The sequence below is a fragment of the Dermacentor albipictus genome, chromosome 2 (genome assembly GCF_038994185.2).
Source record: "Dermacentor albipictus isolate Rhodes 1998 colony chromosome 2, USDA_Dalb.pri_finalv2, whole genome shotgun sequence".
Lineage (NCBI taxonomy): Eukaryota > Metazoa > Arthropoda > Arachnida > Ixodida > Ixodidae > Dermacentor > Dermacentor albipictus.
This window is the reverse complement of record NC_091822.1, coordinates 69858254-69874530: the sequence shown is the minus strand read 5'-3', so window position 1 is coordinate 69874530 and position 16277 is coordinate 69858254. Positions and strand designations below refer to the sequence as shown.

The 16277-nt window shown below is 45.5% G+C and overlaps 2 protein-coding genes across 2 annotated transcripts in view; one reads left to right on the top strand and one right to left on the bottom strand.

The window, feature by feature from the left end:
• LOC135908188 (E3 ubiquitin-protein ligase RNF10) overlaps positions 1-16277 on the bottom strand; it is a 60726-nt gene that overhangs the window by 30409 nt on the left and 14040 nt on the right. Inside the window, exons 6-7 of the mRNA XM_065439938.1 lie at positions 9997-10145; positions 315-422 (exon numbers count right to left, since the gene is read on the bottom strand). Coding sequence (XP_065296010.1) covers positions 315-422; positions 9997-10145 — 257 coding nt within the window. The remainder of the gene's footprint in view (positions 1-314; positions 423-9996; positions 10146-16277) is intronic.
• Positions 2024-2605, top strand: LOC135908207 (uncharacterized). The gene has a single exon (XM_065439962.1). The coding sequence runs from the start codon at positions 2024-2026 to the stop codon at positions 2603-2605; it is 582 nt and encodes a 193-aa protein (XP_065296034.1).

The window sequence follows — 16277 nt, the reverse complement described above, 5'->3', positions numbered from 1 at the left end:
TTGAAAGCAACCACTTCCATGTACAATTAGTAGACTAATGCCTTCGCATCCTGCCCCCAACAAAACACTTCAGCTGCACAGCCACCACTGTAGCTACCGGGCCACCACAGCAGCTTCTAAAGGCGTTAAGCACAGCTTACTCCAATCATTCGGAAATCTATTTGGGGCGAAATATTAACTTTCACTGGTGGACATTCAAAGTTTTGGAGGCCATAACTATGCACATTGTAACTACAATATAGAAGCCAGTTGAGAGCTCAGGGCAAGTCCGCAGGAAAGACAGTCAGCACCAAGAAGCAGCAGCCTTTGCTCACCTCCATGTTGCCCTCGGCGTCCACAGTGAGCTGCTGACCCTGGCTGTTGGCATTCACGTCCAGTGAACCCACTTCTTTCTCAAGGTCCTGCCTGCGCTGCTGCAGTGCCTGCAGAGCCCAACAAGGTTTGCAGAAGGTCAGTGAACAGCCAAACCTTCCACTGCACGCACCCAACTACACTCGTGACATTTGCCTGTTCCCCTTTGTAACACTGCAAAGCCTCCAAAGCATGTAAAAAATGAAATTATGACTATCACTCTTAGTCCCGCGGCAGTTAAACTCTTTCAAAGTACTCGCCCAGACTTGCTGCATGGCCGTGTTTTCACTGCAGTAAAGCTGAAGCTCAGTTTCGACACAATCTGGTCATGCCCGATTATGCATGGTTATACGGAAAGCGTTCACATATTATCATAGGTAGCCAACGTTATATGAAATAGCTGCAATGATTGCGTGTGTGTGTATAAGACTGCACAACAGCAGAGTGAGCTGTCCAGCGACTAACTATAAAGTGTGATATAGCTGGCACGTTTGATGCGAACGCAGATGCTGCAGCAGACTCTCATTTCATCTTTGACGGTTTCCACAGTGTTCGTGACATGGCACGACTTGCACTGAATCAGAACAAAACCACTGTTTGCTGCAGTTACTGCAGGTGAATCGGTGGAAGGCTTGACACTTGACACACTCCTACGTCGTTTGAATCAGCCGCTGTGTGGCCAATATGTCCCAGGCAGTCAGTCAGTTTGATGCCATTAAATGATGCTTATACTTGCCGGGATCAGAGGGCAAGTCCACATTATCTAATTTCCCAAATTAACAAGGTTAAAACCACCAAGATTTTACTGTAGCAGAAGTTAGACCTTTCCAAACTTTGTTTTCATACATTCTGGCAGCTGAAGTATTACAGTTATACCTCAATATAATTAACTTCAACATAAGGAAGTTCTCAATATAAGAAAATATTTAAGTGTTTATTACTTCTCACTTATAGAACATGGACCACGTAATTTGAGCCTCCACATAATGTAGTGTATTACAGTCAAACCTCGATATATCGAACACGGATATATCGAATTATTGCGTATATCGAACACTTTCTATATCACGTGGAAAATCGCATGCATTTTTAATTTTTATTTCAAACGGGGCCGGATGTAAAATGGATATATCGAACTCTGCCGCCCCAGACTAAGTGCGCTCTGTTGACAGGAGGCAAGCTTTCCCGCAACAATCTCGAAGATGGCGGCGCGATGGGCGTTTCAGACTGCTGCGTACGACAGCTGCCCACATCTGTTGCGCCGAGGGCGCCATTTGAACGTAGTGGCGTACGCACACGGCGTCTTGGCGTGGCCGTGGCTTGGCCAGGTTGGCTAGTTTAACAACATCAACAACAGGTGCGTCTCGGTGCTGCCATTTGTGCTACGCCAGTCGTGTGTGTGGCGTAGGCCTGTCGTGGTTGGTGTGATGGCTGCAAACGCGAAGAAGCGTACAACCCTGACATTTGCTGCGAAATTGGAAGTGATACAGCGCGTTGAAAGTGGAGAAAAGAAATCAAGCGTCGCCGAAGCTTTCAACATCCCAAGGAGTACTTTGAGCACTCTGCTGAAAAATAAGAGTGACATAAAGGTCAAGGCGGAACGGAACCAGCACTCAGGCGCGCAGCGGGTGCACAAAGCTGCCTTTGAAGACGTCGAGAAGGCGCTGTACAAATGGTTTATCGACGTGAGGGGCCGGAACATTCCTTTATCGGGGCCAATGCTACAGCAGAAGGACAAGAACTTTGCGTTCATTCTCGGCGCCGAGAAGTTCACTGCTTTCGGCATGCGGGTTTTGTGACCCGCATTGAAGAAGCTTCCGAGGAAGCAACTGAAGATTTGACGTTGGATGGCACAGAGGAAGAATGCCAGCTTGAAGAAACCTGGATCCAGTTAGAGCACATTGTCGGTGCTAAGCCACACAGCATGTGCATTGAGGACTTCGTTGGTGGTGACGACAGCACCGGAACAGTGGCGGAGTTAACAGACGTGGAGATCGCTGCACAAGTGAGTGCTGAGCGGCCAAACGAAGACGCTGCCGAGGCTGATCCAGCAAGCGCTGATGTTGCCCCACTCCCGACCGCAACTGAGGCTGTAGCTGCTTTGGCCGTTGTACGCCGCTACTGCAGCGCAATAGAAGGCACTGGACTGACTCTTGTGGACTGTTTGGACTATGTTGAGGTTGCCGTGGTCAAACACGCAGTTGCCAATATGAAGCAGGCTACGCTGGTTCAGTACTTTCAGCGAACTAAATAAATACTTTGTTTCAAGCTTCATGTGAGTATCTATTGCGCCACGATTGGTTCATTGATTGACTTGTGCTAGTTTTTTACGTGTTTTCTACGTGATTTTATATATCGAATTCTGGCTATATCGAACTATTTTGCAATCACCGCGCTGTTCGATATATCTAGGTTCGACTGTATACATAATTTCATCACAACGAAATTTCACTGTCACCATGAAGGAATACCAAGACAATGAATGGAAACATTTGTGGAAGCAGATGGTCATCAAATGACTGAATCGTAAGCGACTACTTGCAAACACACCCGGCAAATTGCATGCGCCCAAGAGCGACCGTGGAAGCAGGGCAGTGTCATGCCCTGCATAAAGTCCAAGTGTGATGAGATCCTATCGTGCCCTGTGCACTGTATGCTTTGGGCATGAGGGAAAGTGCCCGAGGGTGAACCAAGAAGGATGGTGGATTGATGATTGCCGCCTTCTTGTGCAAGCAAGAGGAAATGGGGAAGGGGCAAGCTCGCGCTAATGCAATCAAGCACGAGCAACGGGAAGGGGAGGAAGTGTGAGGCAGGTTGGTGCGCATCCTTCTTAGTGCAGCCACGGCTGCCCGTGGTTGTCAGTGCAGCTGAGTCCACATGCAGCTCGCAGACCCTATTACAGTGAGGCTCTTAAGGGGGGACACGGGTCTTTAGACCCAAAATATCATAAAAAAACGAATTTTGGAAAATAGCATTTCTCTAATCTACATCTATTATTCTCCCTATCTGCCAAGTTTCCAATCTCGTAAGGTCATATTTCAGCCATACGAACAATTTAAAAACAGATAGGGCACCTGATTTTTCGCGTGTGTCGACGCGAAAACGACACACATTCAATGACGCCGCGCTCGCGTACTAGTGCCTTGAGGGCGGCCATCTTGGTCTCGTTTGAAAGAACGCGGTTTCGGCTTCAAATATCGCGCGCTGCCGCTTCGTTAGGCTTGCTGGTTCAATACAAAAACCGGCGGCAAAAATAGGTGAAACGCGCGTTCTCATTCGCTGTCGCATGCACGTGACGAGATAACGCCACGTGATTGGCTGGGCGCACTCCCGAGCTGTCTGCTAGCCGCAGCAGAGGCGCAGGCGAGACGCCATGTTCGATACGATCGTTGTGTGAGTACGCGCGACGATGCCTCCTCCGCTCCGAAAGTTTGACTCCAAGCACAAGTATGGAAAGAAAAGGAAGAAGTCCATGCTCAACAACTTCAAAAAACGCCCCACCGCGTCGCAAGTGGTTGAGGACGAGCCACCAACGGCGTCAAGCGACGGAACTGATGGAGCCGACCGAGTGCTAGGCCTAGGTGGTGCGACAACGAGTAGCTGCGACGAAAACGCCAGCCGCGTCCGTCGTGACACCGTTATGCTGACGCCTTCAGATTTGGAGGTAATCGACATGAGATCCGACGAGAAACTACAAGAGCTCGCATCAACCGCAGCAGTGAGCCGTAAGTCGGAGATCTTGTCCGCTGGCGATGTCGCGGCCGGCCCGATTGACGACACAGTTTTCACCGTGGTGTGCCTGGAATCGGTGAACGCACTTCTGGAGCATATGAACTGTAATACATGCGGTGGTAGCGCGAAAATCAGCCGGAAGGAGCGCGAATGTGGCCTTGCAGTAAGTCTGGTGCTCATATGCTCGAAATGCGGCGACAAAGCGTCAGCGTGGAGCTCGCCGCGTGTGAATGGGACTCAGAAAGTGAATCCGTTTACCGTCAACATTCTGGCTGCGCGCGCGATGCAAAGCACCGGCAATCGGCAAACTGCGTTCAATGATATTTTCGCAACAATGAATATATCGCACCGCGGGCTGCATACGAAAACGTGGCAGGGGTACGTCAAAACGAAGTTGACGCCCGCCGCGACCCGGGCAGCTGAGACGCTTACAACAGAATGCGCGAAGTCGGTCCGGCAGCTTTACAGCCAATTAAACTTCGGCAACCCGGGCAACGTTGCTGTATCGTACGACGGGTCTTGGATGACTCGCGGGCACAGTTCGCACATCGGTGTCGGCGCCGTCATTGAACTTTTCACGGGACTTGTCCTGGACTACGTTGTGCTGAGCAACTTTTGTGCCGGTTGTCAGCGTGGACCAAAAGTTGGTGACCCTTCATACGAAGAATGGAAAGCCAGTCATGAGTGTCAAAAAAATACGGATAAGAAGGCTGGTGAAATGGAGGTGGAGGCTGGCCTCATTTTATTCAAAAGATCGCTGGAAAAGTACAGCCTAAGATACACAACTGTGCTGTCGGACGGTGACAGCCGTACTTTCTTGGCCCTAAAGGAGGCCAAAGTATATGGCTTTATAGAAGTTGACAAAGAGGATTGTGTCAACCATGTCCATAAGAGGATGGGGACAGCACTACGTAATGCCCTGTCAAAGCACAAGGGGCCTGGCTCAGAGCCACTTGGTGGAAGAGGAAGGTTGACTGGAGATTTGGTCAACAAACTGAGCTCTTATTATGGATGGGCTCTGAAGTCCCACACTGGTGACATTGAAGCCATGGAGAAGGCCGTGATGGCAAGCTACTATCACGTAACATCAAATGACGTCACCTCGAATCATAGCCTTTGCCCAGAAGGTCCCGATTCCTGGTGCCGGCAAAATGCTGCAAAGGCCAAAGGCCAACCTGTGCCGAAGCACCGCTACAATTTACCTGCTCATGTAAGCAAGGCATTACTGCCAATCTACCAACGGCTCTCTGACAAGATGCTGCTTGAACGTTGCCAGCGAGGCAAAACACAGAACAACAATGAAAGCCTGCACTCGCTAATATGGGCGCTCGCACCGAAGGAGCAGCACGCATCACTCTTCAGCGTTGAGGCTGCAGTGGCGGAAGCAGTCATGAAGTTCAATGCTGGCTGCAGGAGAACCTCGGCAAGCATTTTGCAAGAACTCTCGATGAATCCTGGCGAAAAGTGTATGCAGCGCATGGCGGAAAAAGATCGGCGCCGATCAGCCGCATCTGAACACAAGCATGCATCGGCAGAAAATGTGCAGTGCTTCTTCAAAAAGCGCCACAGAGACACAAATGCCCAAACTGACTATGCCCCAGGAGCCTACTAATGTTTTGGGAATGTGTATGTGCACACATTTGTGACCCTTCACAATTAAATGTGACATTTATTTGTTTTCTTGATTTTCTCGAAATACTAATTTTACCCACCCAGCAAGACATTTACTGTGATATATCAGTAGCTATCATAGTTATAGTATTAATTTTTTTTGCATCATGAAGCTAGATGTTTGGAGCACCAAACATAGGAAGCAGTTTTTCAAGTTTCTTTGTTTAAAGTTTTTAAAATTTGTCTTTTGTCTGACTAATGCAAGGCCATGTTCAGAACAATGGAGTTCAGTGCACTATAAAGCAGGAAATACTGATCCAATCATAAAAGTTCTTCCTATGTTGTGAAGCTTGTGCTTTCTTCTATTGGACCATATGTCATTTGTCTATTTTTGTGCAGCGGTTATTTGTCTATTGTAGTAAGAAAAAAGGCATTGTAAAATACATTGTTTCCTTAATTATGTAATGAAATAATGAACCTACAAAAAAAATAACTGCATTTTTAGAATCAGGAGAAGGAACTAAATAAGCATGCCAATTTTTATCAAGTTTGGTTCATAAATAAATAATGATAACTTTTAATCGCCATGTCCCCCCTTAAGGGCTACTTTCCACGTTATCATCACTGCATGTAGAAAAAATTCCAAAGATAGTGCAATGCCATATCGACCCATGGCGGAGGCGACGCAGGTGTTAAGCACTCCCCATACGTGGGCCGATCCTGAAGACAGTGCAATGCCGCGCCGACCCGCAGTCGAGGTGCAGTTTGCCATAAAGGGGTCCACAAACACAGCTTCGCTGCTCATCCTTCTTCAGAAAGTGGAAGGGCGCCGAGTTTTTTAGAGGTAATCTGCAGCATGCACAAAAAGTAGACGTGCCTTGCTGAGATGGCACGGCATCATGTGCGCTGTCTTCCCTCGCGTTTAGTGCTGGAGGTTGCATAATCTCGAGTTTCAGAGACGCATTGTGAAGCAGAATTCACTCCCCACTGCCAGCAGTTCAATGACAATATAGTCCCACTGCAGGTTACACTAACAGCCGCAGGGGCGGAGTGGACAGAAAAGTGTGGCCAACTGTGCCACTTCTTCACATCGTACCACCGATGTTAAGATAATGTAGACGCAGCATGAACCTCTATCTTTCGTTGCAGACTCTTGAATTCAACAAAATAGTCACCAACCGATTTTCCACACCTCATGAAACCAAAATGTAGCCCAAAAAACTCGATCAGCCAAAAAAAATATAATTAGGCTTTGAACAGCTTCAAAAAATCTTTAATTATGCCCTGCCTCATATAATGCTTGGAGGCAATCAGACTTGTTTGGATTTGTGAAAGAGTGATGTCATCTCTGTATGCAGTTGACAAGAGCATCACCACGCTGACTATCTCCGCCAATGAAGCTCATCATGGAGATTGACGAAACGAGCCATGCTCCTTCGCACCCCTTGGCTCTTGCGAAGGCACAGGACAGCAGGTTGTGCCTTGTGGTATATGTGGTATCATTATAAGTGGACTGCACTGTAATACATTTCCCGGGTACTACATATTTTTCTTGGAAATATGTGGAACGCATATTAGAGGGGTAACACTGTTTTGGGGCCACATTGGCGCTGTCAAGTTCAGTCTTTGGGTTAATACACCCTTCGAAACATGAATGGACCGCACCAACTGCACCGCAAGCAGATTGCTCGCATGTTGCTCGCTGGCTCCCCATTCAGTGCAGTTCTGCAAACAACTCAATTGCTCACGTTCATCCTTGTTAGTTGCATTGAAGTCGTTCCTGGCCACACGGTTTCTCAGCTTCCCTTGACTCGCCACCGCAACGGAAGATGGCTGATCCAGCCACTGATCATCGACAATGCACAATGTTGCCAGTGAAAAGAAAGCACGCGGCTATAAGTTGGAAACAAAGTGCTTCTAACCGATAAGACGATCGTTGCGAACGTGCTTGCATCAGAGAGCGACGGCGACGACACCAGCGATGACGCAGTAGCGCAGGCTACCTCAACATTGTCTTCACAAGAGGCCCGGCAGATGATTCAGTCCCTACGGGGCTTCGTTCTTGCGAGGAACCTTCCGCTGCACTATGTGGAGCACTTGATCGGAGAAAGATGTCATCAAGCTTCACGTATAGCGTGCAAGGCTGACGGACATAAGCTTTTCTCATGCAAGCCATCGAGAAGTATGTGGTGAGGTGCTTGTGACTATCTCTCCTCAACGTTTCTTCTGGATTTCCCAAGCTGACACGCTGACATGACAGTCTTCTCACAATTTTTAAAAGGCCCCTTTTGGGGCCACTAAAGTGATGCCTCGACGGTGCTCGCATATCGCATGCCGCCCGTGACATTTCTTTGCAGTTGTTATAGCAGTGCCATTTTCTAACGTTGACAGCTGCGGCTTCTTACACACGGTCGCAGCACCCAGGAAGCAGTTAAATGAGTGAACGCTATCAGCAGCCAGATGGAGGAAGGTGATGGGGAGGGGCACTGGCCTCCCTGCCTATATAGTTTTCTCTTTTTACCTCTGCCATCTCCGTATTTTTATTTTTTTCATGCAACCCGATTATAGCGATTATCAGTTACCACAATGGAATTTCAGTGGCACTTGAATATTGTTATAAGTGGGTTCGACTTTATCTTTATTGTTTCAGCAAACAATCGAATGTAACTACTATTTATCTCAGGAGCTACACATCACATATTTAGAATTTAATCTGATATTTAATATCAGCACGCAAAGCTCAACAAATAAGTGCAGTTTCATCAAATTTGGTCCAAATGTAAGAAACTTATCTCAACAACCCACGTCCTCCCTTAACCCTTCTAACTCTTAAATTTTTTCCTTTAGGCAGATTTTTTTGCTCGATATATCTAGTGTGAAAAAAGCACTCAGAAACGGAAGAAAAATTTGGATTTTACGAGTTTTAACAAAGTTGCGGATATGGTGTCAAATGACGGCACCAGGGCTTAAAGGTAGGGAATGAACACCTCATGTTCTCTTTGAAAAACATACAGCTTTCTTGCATCTTATATTGCAGGGGCTGAAAAAGTTATATTTTATTTCCGTGAAACGTTGTGTAATATTCAAACAAGAAAATATAACCGTACTAAATAAAAAAGAAGCTTATCACAAGTGATAAACTTCTTTCCCTATTCTAAGTCGCAGTTCGTGCCGAGTTCTTGATATTCCTAGGCAAAGCTACTCGACGAGATCTTCAGTTTCTTTATCATCTAGCAAACATCAGCAATCAGTTCAGCGAGTCTACTTTTTTATTTATGAAATAACTACATGCACCTAAATCTCTTATGGTGATTTATGTAACAGTCCCAAAGGAGTAAATATGCCAAAAATCAAAAGTGCCCACTCTGCTTTTAGAAAACATTCCAGCAAACGTGTGAAAGAAAACGAACCGACTAGTCCCTATCAATTTTACAACCACTGAGCCCTGGTGGTGTCAAGTTTGTACATTGTCGAATAAGCTATTTTATGAGCAATGAAAACCACTTTGCTTATTTGTTTTTCTTCAGCTGCATTTCAACATATTTTTATAGTACAATAAAATTACAAAGCTAGATGTGCCAGCTGTTTGCCACTGACGTCCTAAAGTGAAACGAAGAGTGTTACTGCTAGTATTGAACAAGATCCTAGTTTGATTTTTCTGCAAAACTGTTGCCTAGAACCATTCAACCTAAACTTCTAGCAATTGCCTCAAGAGTATGCTGGCTTCATGTTGAAAGGTTAACTTTTTCCATTTACTTCGTTTCATGATTTGTGTGGGACGTTTTCTGTAATGTCAGAAACCACCAGGGCCAAGAGTGTTAAGTCTACCCATCATCATATATATTGCTATATGAGGTGTCATTATAAGTGAACTGTGCTGTAATGCATTTCCCGGGTACTACATATTTTTTTTACAAACCTGCGGAACGCATATTAGAGGGGTTGCTCTGTTTGGGGGCCACATTGGCGCAGTCAAGTTTAGTCTTTGGGTCCTTTAGACTACAATGTAATCCATCTTTATAGATAAAAAAATGATTATACCCAATCAGGTGCTGTCTAAATCAATGATGTCACAATGAGTTGGTGCAGTTTTCCGCTCGTGCGTGCTTTCTTGTTTGCCAAGCTTCCTTTCAAGGTAATAGATTGTTTATCCTTTTTGGTTTTTTTGGTTTTATCTTTTGGTTTTGCAGTACTCGCCCCCACTGGGGAGGAGTAGTACTGCAGAAGTGCAATTTACTAAGGTGTCTCAACATTTCTCTCTTTCGTATCCATTCAACTACGTAATGCCCGAATACCACTTGCCTGCAGGGCAGCCTGCACAAAGCAGGCTTCGGGAGCATCCCCTTCCTCCAGGAGCTGGGCTCGCAGCTCAGACTCCTCCCGGTCCAACATGGTGCCCAGCTGCTTTGGGCACGCCACCAACACCCTCTGGTGGCAAGTCAGCCTGTCTTCTGCACACCAGAGAAAATAACATGTGCACAATTACACCTCCGTTAGCCATCAAACTTCAGTGTAGCCGCACACAACCTTGGCTGCAGATCTGCAGGCAAGGTTGACCTGCAGATCAGAAGGTAGCTGCATGTCAGTAAGCGAGCCAAGATCACTTTTTTTTGTACCTGTTTTGTTACAATGTAAATTACTGTACCAAAATCCTGTCACTGTGTGGCCAGGACAGCTGCAACATAACTTGGATATATAGGCAGCGTACAAAACACACCAGACATATCGCTGCCAGCACCATCTCGTGTATCATTTACCCTGGTATTATGGTGGCACGACAATACTAACAGTTGCTGCTCCTAGAGACTAAATTCGACAGATTACGACAAACCAACTTTACTCTGTGAAGGTTGACGACTGGGTGTGTTGGTATTGCATAGTAGAGGTAGGACTGTGCAACATTTTGACGAGATGCACAGAAGAGAAACACGCACCACAGAGCGCTACTTGAAACTATAGTTTTATTCCCTCGTCAGTGGAATAAATACAGGAAGATACTCAAAGGGGGAGAGCGACAAAAAAAAACTTTACAAACAGGGACATCCACCAAGGGCAAGCCGACTTTGTCACGTAATCATTTGTTGCTGCATTCTCTGTGCCTTTAAGCTTGTGAGGCTTAAATACATAAATATAGTGCACCACTAGCAAGTCCCAAATGATGACTGCCATATATTTACAATGCCATCTGCATGTTGAAAATATGTGCCAATTTTTCAACTCTCAACTCAACTTTCCACTCAACAAGAGATGCCAGCCTGTGTGGACACAATTGTTTTTCATGCCGTAGTCCTTGGTTTTAATTGCACGGCTTGTTCTTAGATCTCCTCGATTTACCTGCACCTTTTGCACTAGTTCAGAAAAGTGTCGTGCCAGTGCAGCGCTAGTTCTTGAAGTGTAAGTGTAGCGTGAAACTAGCGCTTTCGGTGCAGCGGTCAAATCGACCACAAAAGTGCAGAAACGTACAGGCCTTCGTCTGCTGCGACTGGGCGGCTGTGGCTTTTCTTTTGTTGGTGTGTCATTATTCAGAAAGCATGACCAAGCGTGGTTTCCACACCTTTCTGAATCATATATGGCACGTTTCAAACGACTGACCGATGTGGTTTCGTGCAAACTTAACGTCGAGGTAGCGGTAAGCTCTTGAAAATTAATACAAGCAACTGTGACCTGAGGGAAAATCCCGCCTTTCAGTGCACTTAGCAGCAGTTTATTTATTTATTTATTTATTTATTTATTTATTTACCCTCAAGGTACGCTTGTACATTGCAGAGGGGAGGGGGAAAGTAAGTAAATACAGAGGCAAATCACAAAATAAGGAAGGACGGCAGACAACATGGCAAAAAACATCGTATACAAAATAAGAATGGTAAATAGAAACTTGTAAGCGTGGCAAAAATACATGGCGTAACAAAATAAAGAAAGGAAAGAACATACGATATAAAAATACAAGCCAAAATGTAAAACAATGACATAAAAGCAGTTATCATACAGAACAACCAAACGCAACAATAATTTATAACATGAAGCTTTGAACATGTTCTTGTGGGTGGACAGCGCGACCCGGACGAAGGACAAAAGAAAGGACACAACACGATTTTGATTTGAACAAGCTTTGAAGTGTGCTTTTAAAGTTATTGGTGTCAATAATGCTTGTAAGTAATGCGGGTAAGTTATTCCAATCTTTGCTCGTTTGGGGAAGAAATGAATATGAAAAGCCGACGGTGTTGCAGTACGGAATGTTTACCTTTTGGCGGTGGTCTATGCGAGATGAAATGTATGGTGGTGGTTGGACAAAGATAGAACATAAATATGTGTTATGGTAGTAGATTTTATGGAAAAGACATATGCGAGATAGTTTTCTATGGGTTGATAACAGCGGGAGGTGAAGGAGAGCTTTCGTGTTAGTGACACTCGCAGTTCTTTGGTAGTTGGCGAGAATGAAACGGGCTGATCGATTCTGTATTGCCTCTAGAGACTGTATGAGGGTGTCATGACCAGGGTCCCATACTGATGACGCGTACTCTAGTTGTGGGCGAATGTAAGTTGTGTACAATAAGAGTTTTAGTGATGATGGTGCTTGAGAAAATTTTCGACGAAAGTATCCCAGTGTGCGAGTGGCCTTAAATGTTATGTGATCAATGTGAGTTTTCCAGGATAGATTGCTGGCAATGTGAACCCCCAAGTATCGATATGATGTTACACATTCCAGTGGGATGTTATTTAGCGTATAGGTGGGGCAGATGACGTTAGTACGAGAAATCCTCATAGTCTTACACTTTCTAATGTTTAATTCCATGCGCCACGTACGACACCACTCATTTATGTTATCGAGATCCTCCTGAATTAGTAGAATATCTGAGGAATTAGTTATTTTACGATACAAGACGCAGTCATCCGCAAAAAGACAAATGTTCGAGGAAACGTGAGTGGGCAAGTCATTAATATAAATTAGGAATAACAAAGGACCGTGCACAGACCCTTGCGGGACGCCGGAGTCAACTGGGGCTAAAGGTGAGTTAGCGTCATTAGTGGTTACAAATTGAACACGTGATGTCAGAAACGCGCGAATCCAATTAATTACGGAGGGGTCTATGTTTAGAACGCCTAATTTATGAAAAAGCAATGCATGGTTCACTTTGTCGAATGCTTTAGAGAAGTCGAGAAATATACAATCTGTTAAAAAACCAGAATCTAAATTGGCATGTAGGGCATTAGTGAAGAAGATAAGCTGAGTGTCACAGGAGAAGTTTTTACGGAATCCATGCTGCATAACTGTGAAGAAGTTGTTATTTTCAAGAAAATTAACCAGATGCGTGTATATTATATGCTCCATAACTTTGCATGGTACAGATGTAAGTGAAATAGGTCTATAGTTGTGTGGATCATGGGTTGGTCCGGTTTTGTGAATGGGGATTACTTTGCCAATTTTCCAATCATACGGTAAGGTGCCAGAGTTGTAAGTTTGTGAGTCAATGCATTCTAGTAGGATTGAACAGTATTCCGCTGTGTTTTGTAAGAATATAGTGTTAATTTCATCTACCGCACATGATGCTTTAGGTTTTAAGTTTTGTACTATGGCTTTGATACCAGTTGAGTCGAAAACGATGGGATCCATGAAATGGTAGTTAGTTGATTTTATCTAGGGCATCGGATCAGGGGTCTGAGGTGATGAGAATGACTGAGTGAAGGTATTGTTAAGCACAGTAGAACACAATAGGTCAGGTACTGGGTCCCCAGAAGTTGTTAGCAATGATATTCCAGTTTTATGGTTGTTTCCTCGTATGGCTTCCCAGAAGCGTTTTGGATTAGTCTTCAATAAGTTTGGAAGTGTACAATTAAGGAATGAAAATTTGGCTGACCTTAGGGCTTTAATATATGAAATTGCTGAGTGTTTATGTGCTAGCCAATGTGTCTGTTTTGAGGAATGTTTCGCTGTACGGAATAAACGTTTTTTTCCTGTTTGATAACCGATTAAGATATGTGCTGTACCATGGTGCTTTATTGTTAGCATAGATGGATCGAAGGGGTACATGTTTGGTGATAAGCTCACTTATTTTATTTTTGAAGATAGACCAGTTAGTTTCTACGGAGCGTTGCAGATAAAGTGGTAGGAAAGTGTCTAGAAATATGCATAGTTCTCTGTTGATGGCTTGATAGTTAGCTTTTTTATAATCTCGGAACTTTTTCTGCTGTCGGTATGTTTTTTGTTGTGTTGTTGTAAGTGTAAAATGCAAAATGTCATGATCGCTCAGTCCGGGCATGTGTGTCACCGCAGAAAAGTTATCGGGTGATGACGTTAGAATGAGGTCCAGGAGTGAAGATGTGTTTGTTGAACCCGGAAAGCACCCTGAACAAGATGCTGCGTACACATCCTGAAGAAAACTGGCGTCCGTGCTGCATTACTAATAGCAGGCGCCGTCGATGCCGTCTACCAACACCCGCACGGCCACGGAGCCGCATGTGTCACCTGCTATCAAAAGCCTTGCACTACGTGCACGAGAAAAGAACTTGCGGGGAGTCTAGTGCCGAAGTGTACATGAACTCGTGCAGCACGATGTCAAATCAAGTGCCAAAGTGCAGGTGGCACTAGCTGCACTGGCAAATCGAGTGCTCGAGTGCTGCACCCCCTGAAGTAGTGCAGAAAGTGCAGCCAAATCGAGGAGACCTTATGCCGACAGCCGGCAACTGCTCGTTCATCCACGTGTGCACACAATGGTTAGTGTTTCTTTTGTCTCATGGGCTGTTTCCATTTGTCGTGCTCACAAAAACTGATGCCTATCTGGCTGACAATTTCTCAAAGGGTCACCACTAGATGCCCGCTCCTTTATTCCTCACAGGGGTGCAATTACATCTCTTCACAGGCTGGCCATGCAGTTATATGCAGTTGCCAACCAATTTTCCAGACCTCGGGGAGACTGAAAAATAGTCCAAAAATTTGTTCAGCAAAAGAAAAAGGAGTTATTAGGCTTACAGCAGCTTAAAATAAACAATCTGTAATGATGCCCTGACTCGTACCACACTTGAAGGCGATCATATTTGCTTGGATTTGCGCAATTGACATTTCCGCGGTCTCCATATACAGCTGCCAAGAGCACCACCGTGTTGGCTATCTATGCGAACGGAGATCGCCATGTAGATCGAAGAAACGAGACAAGTTTCTTTGCACCACTTAGCTCTCGCGAAGGCACAGGCAGTGGTGCCGCGTACACAAATCTGCAGCCACTCAAACATGTACACAGATGCGACATCTCCTAGACACACTTGCTCTATGAACACACCACCTGCAGAATGGCGACAAAAACTTAAGAAAAGAGAACATATCGCACCAAGTGATTATGACAATAGTGCCCACTGAAAAAAAAAAAAAAAAGAAATAGTTTCCTGGAATGTTTTGTCAGCCAAGAAAGAGCAGACATGGCCTCCGAGACTCCAGAATAGCGCGCTCTCTATTAAAGGGTCCTGAAACGGTTCGGACAAATTTTGCAGACGCGTAGGGTACAGCTGAAGTTAATCATTCGCACCCCTATTTGTGTGAAGCCTTTCATATTAACCCTATGAAGGTTTTTGCCATACATGTACAGCGGCGGTTTTCTGTCCCGCAAGGTCTTTGCCGTACGGGTACGGTTTCGACCCTCCGTTTGAAATTTCGCGCCATAATGACGATGCGTGCTCCCTGGGAGGTGGTGCCACCTCTTAGGACTTACAAGAGGCATTTGAAATTTGGGCTACCTTCTTGTGGAGATAAACAGGACTGATTTCTAGCTTCAGCGCGTCACGCAGACTGCGGCTACACCCCTTCTGTGGTTTCGGTTTCGCCACGTGATCGCAACGGAGGCGCACGAAACGTCATTTTTCTCCCTGTCGGCACTCTCTTGAAGAAGTGGTGGAAGTCGATTTCTATCTTGATTGGCGCTGCTCTTAGCATGTTTATAACCGCTGCTAGCGAGGTATTCTCGCTCTCAGCGGCATCACGCTTTCCCGGTTTCGGTTCCTCCGCGTGATCGCAACGGAGGCGCGCGAAACGTGATTTTTCTTTTTGTCGGCACGCTATCGCAGGGGTGGCGGAAGTTGATTTCTACCTTGATTGACGCTGCTCTTAGCTTGTTTATCACCGCTGCTCATGAGGTATTCTCGCTCTCTGCGGCAACGCGCTTACGCAAGAGGGTGCCTCATACCTCTGCCCAAGGCAGCCGCATGCACGCAGAGATGTCATGTGTGCGCCAACACAACTCGTCGCTCCAAGAGAAGAACATACACGCATTTTAGGTGTGCAGACTGCGATGAGGCGCTGTGCTGAGACCCCTGTTTCAAGGAGTACCACACTCTGAAATACTATTGAACATTTTGCAGTTCTAAGTGATGCTGACACTCAAATACTGTTCCTAATTTTTTTTTTGCTATTTATTCCCGACTTTATACATCTTGTACATTCAAGATCCGCAATAAAGTAATTTGACCACCTGGGAAAGTTTTTTTCAAAATAATTCGACCCTCAAAGGGTTAAGAGATCTATGGACGATTACAAGTTACCCTCCTCCATAGCCATGCATTTTCTCCTCAACTCGTTCGCCGAGTGATCGGGTCTA

Coding starts and splice junctions, on each gene's coding strand:
- LOC135908207 (XM_065439962.1), top strand. CDS start 2,024: ATGGTTTATCGACGTGAGGGGCCGGAACATTCCTTTATCGGGGCCAAT.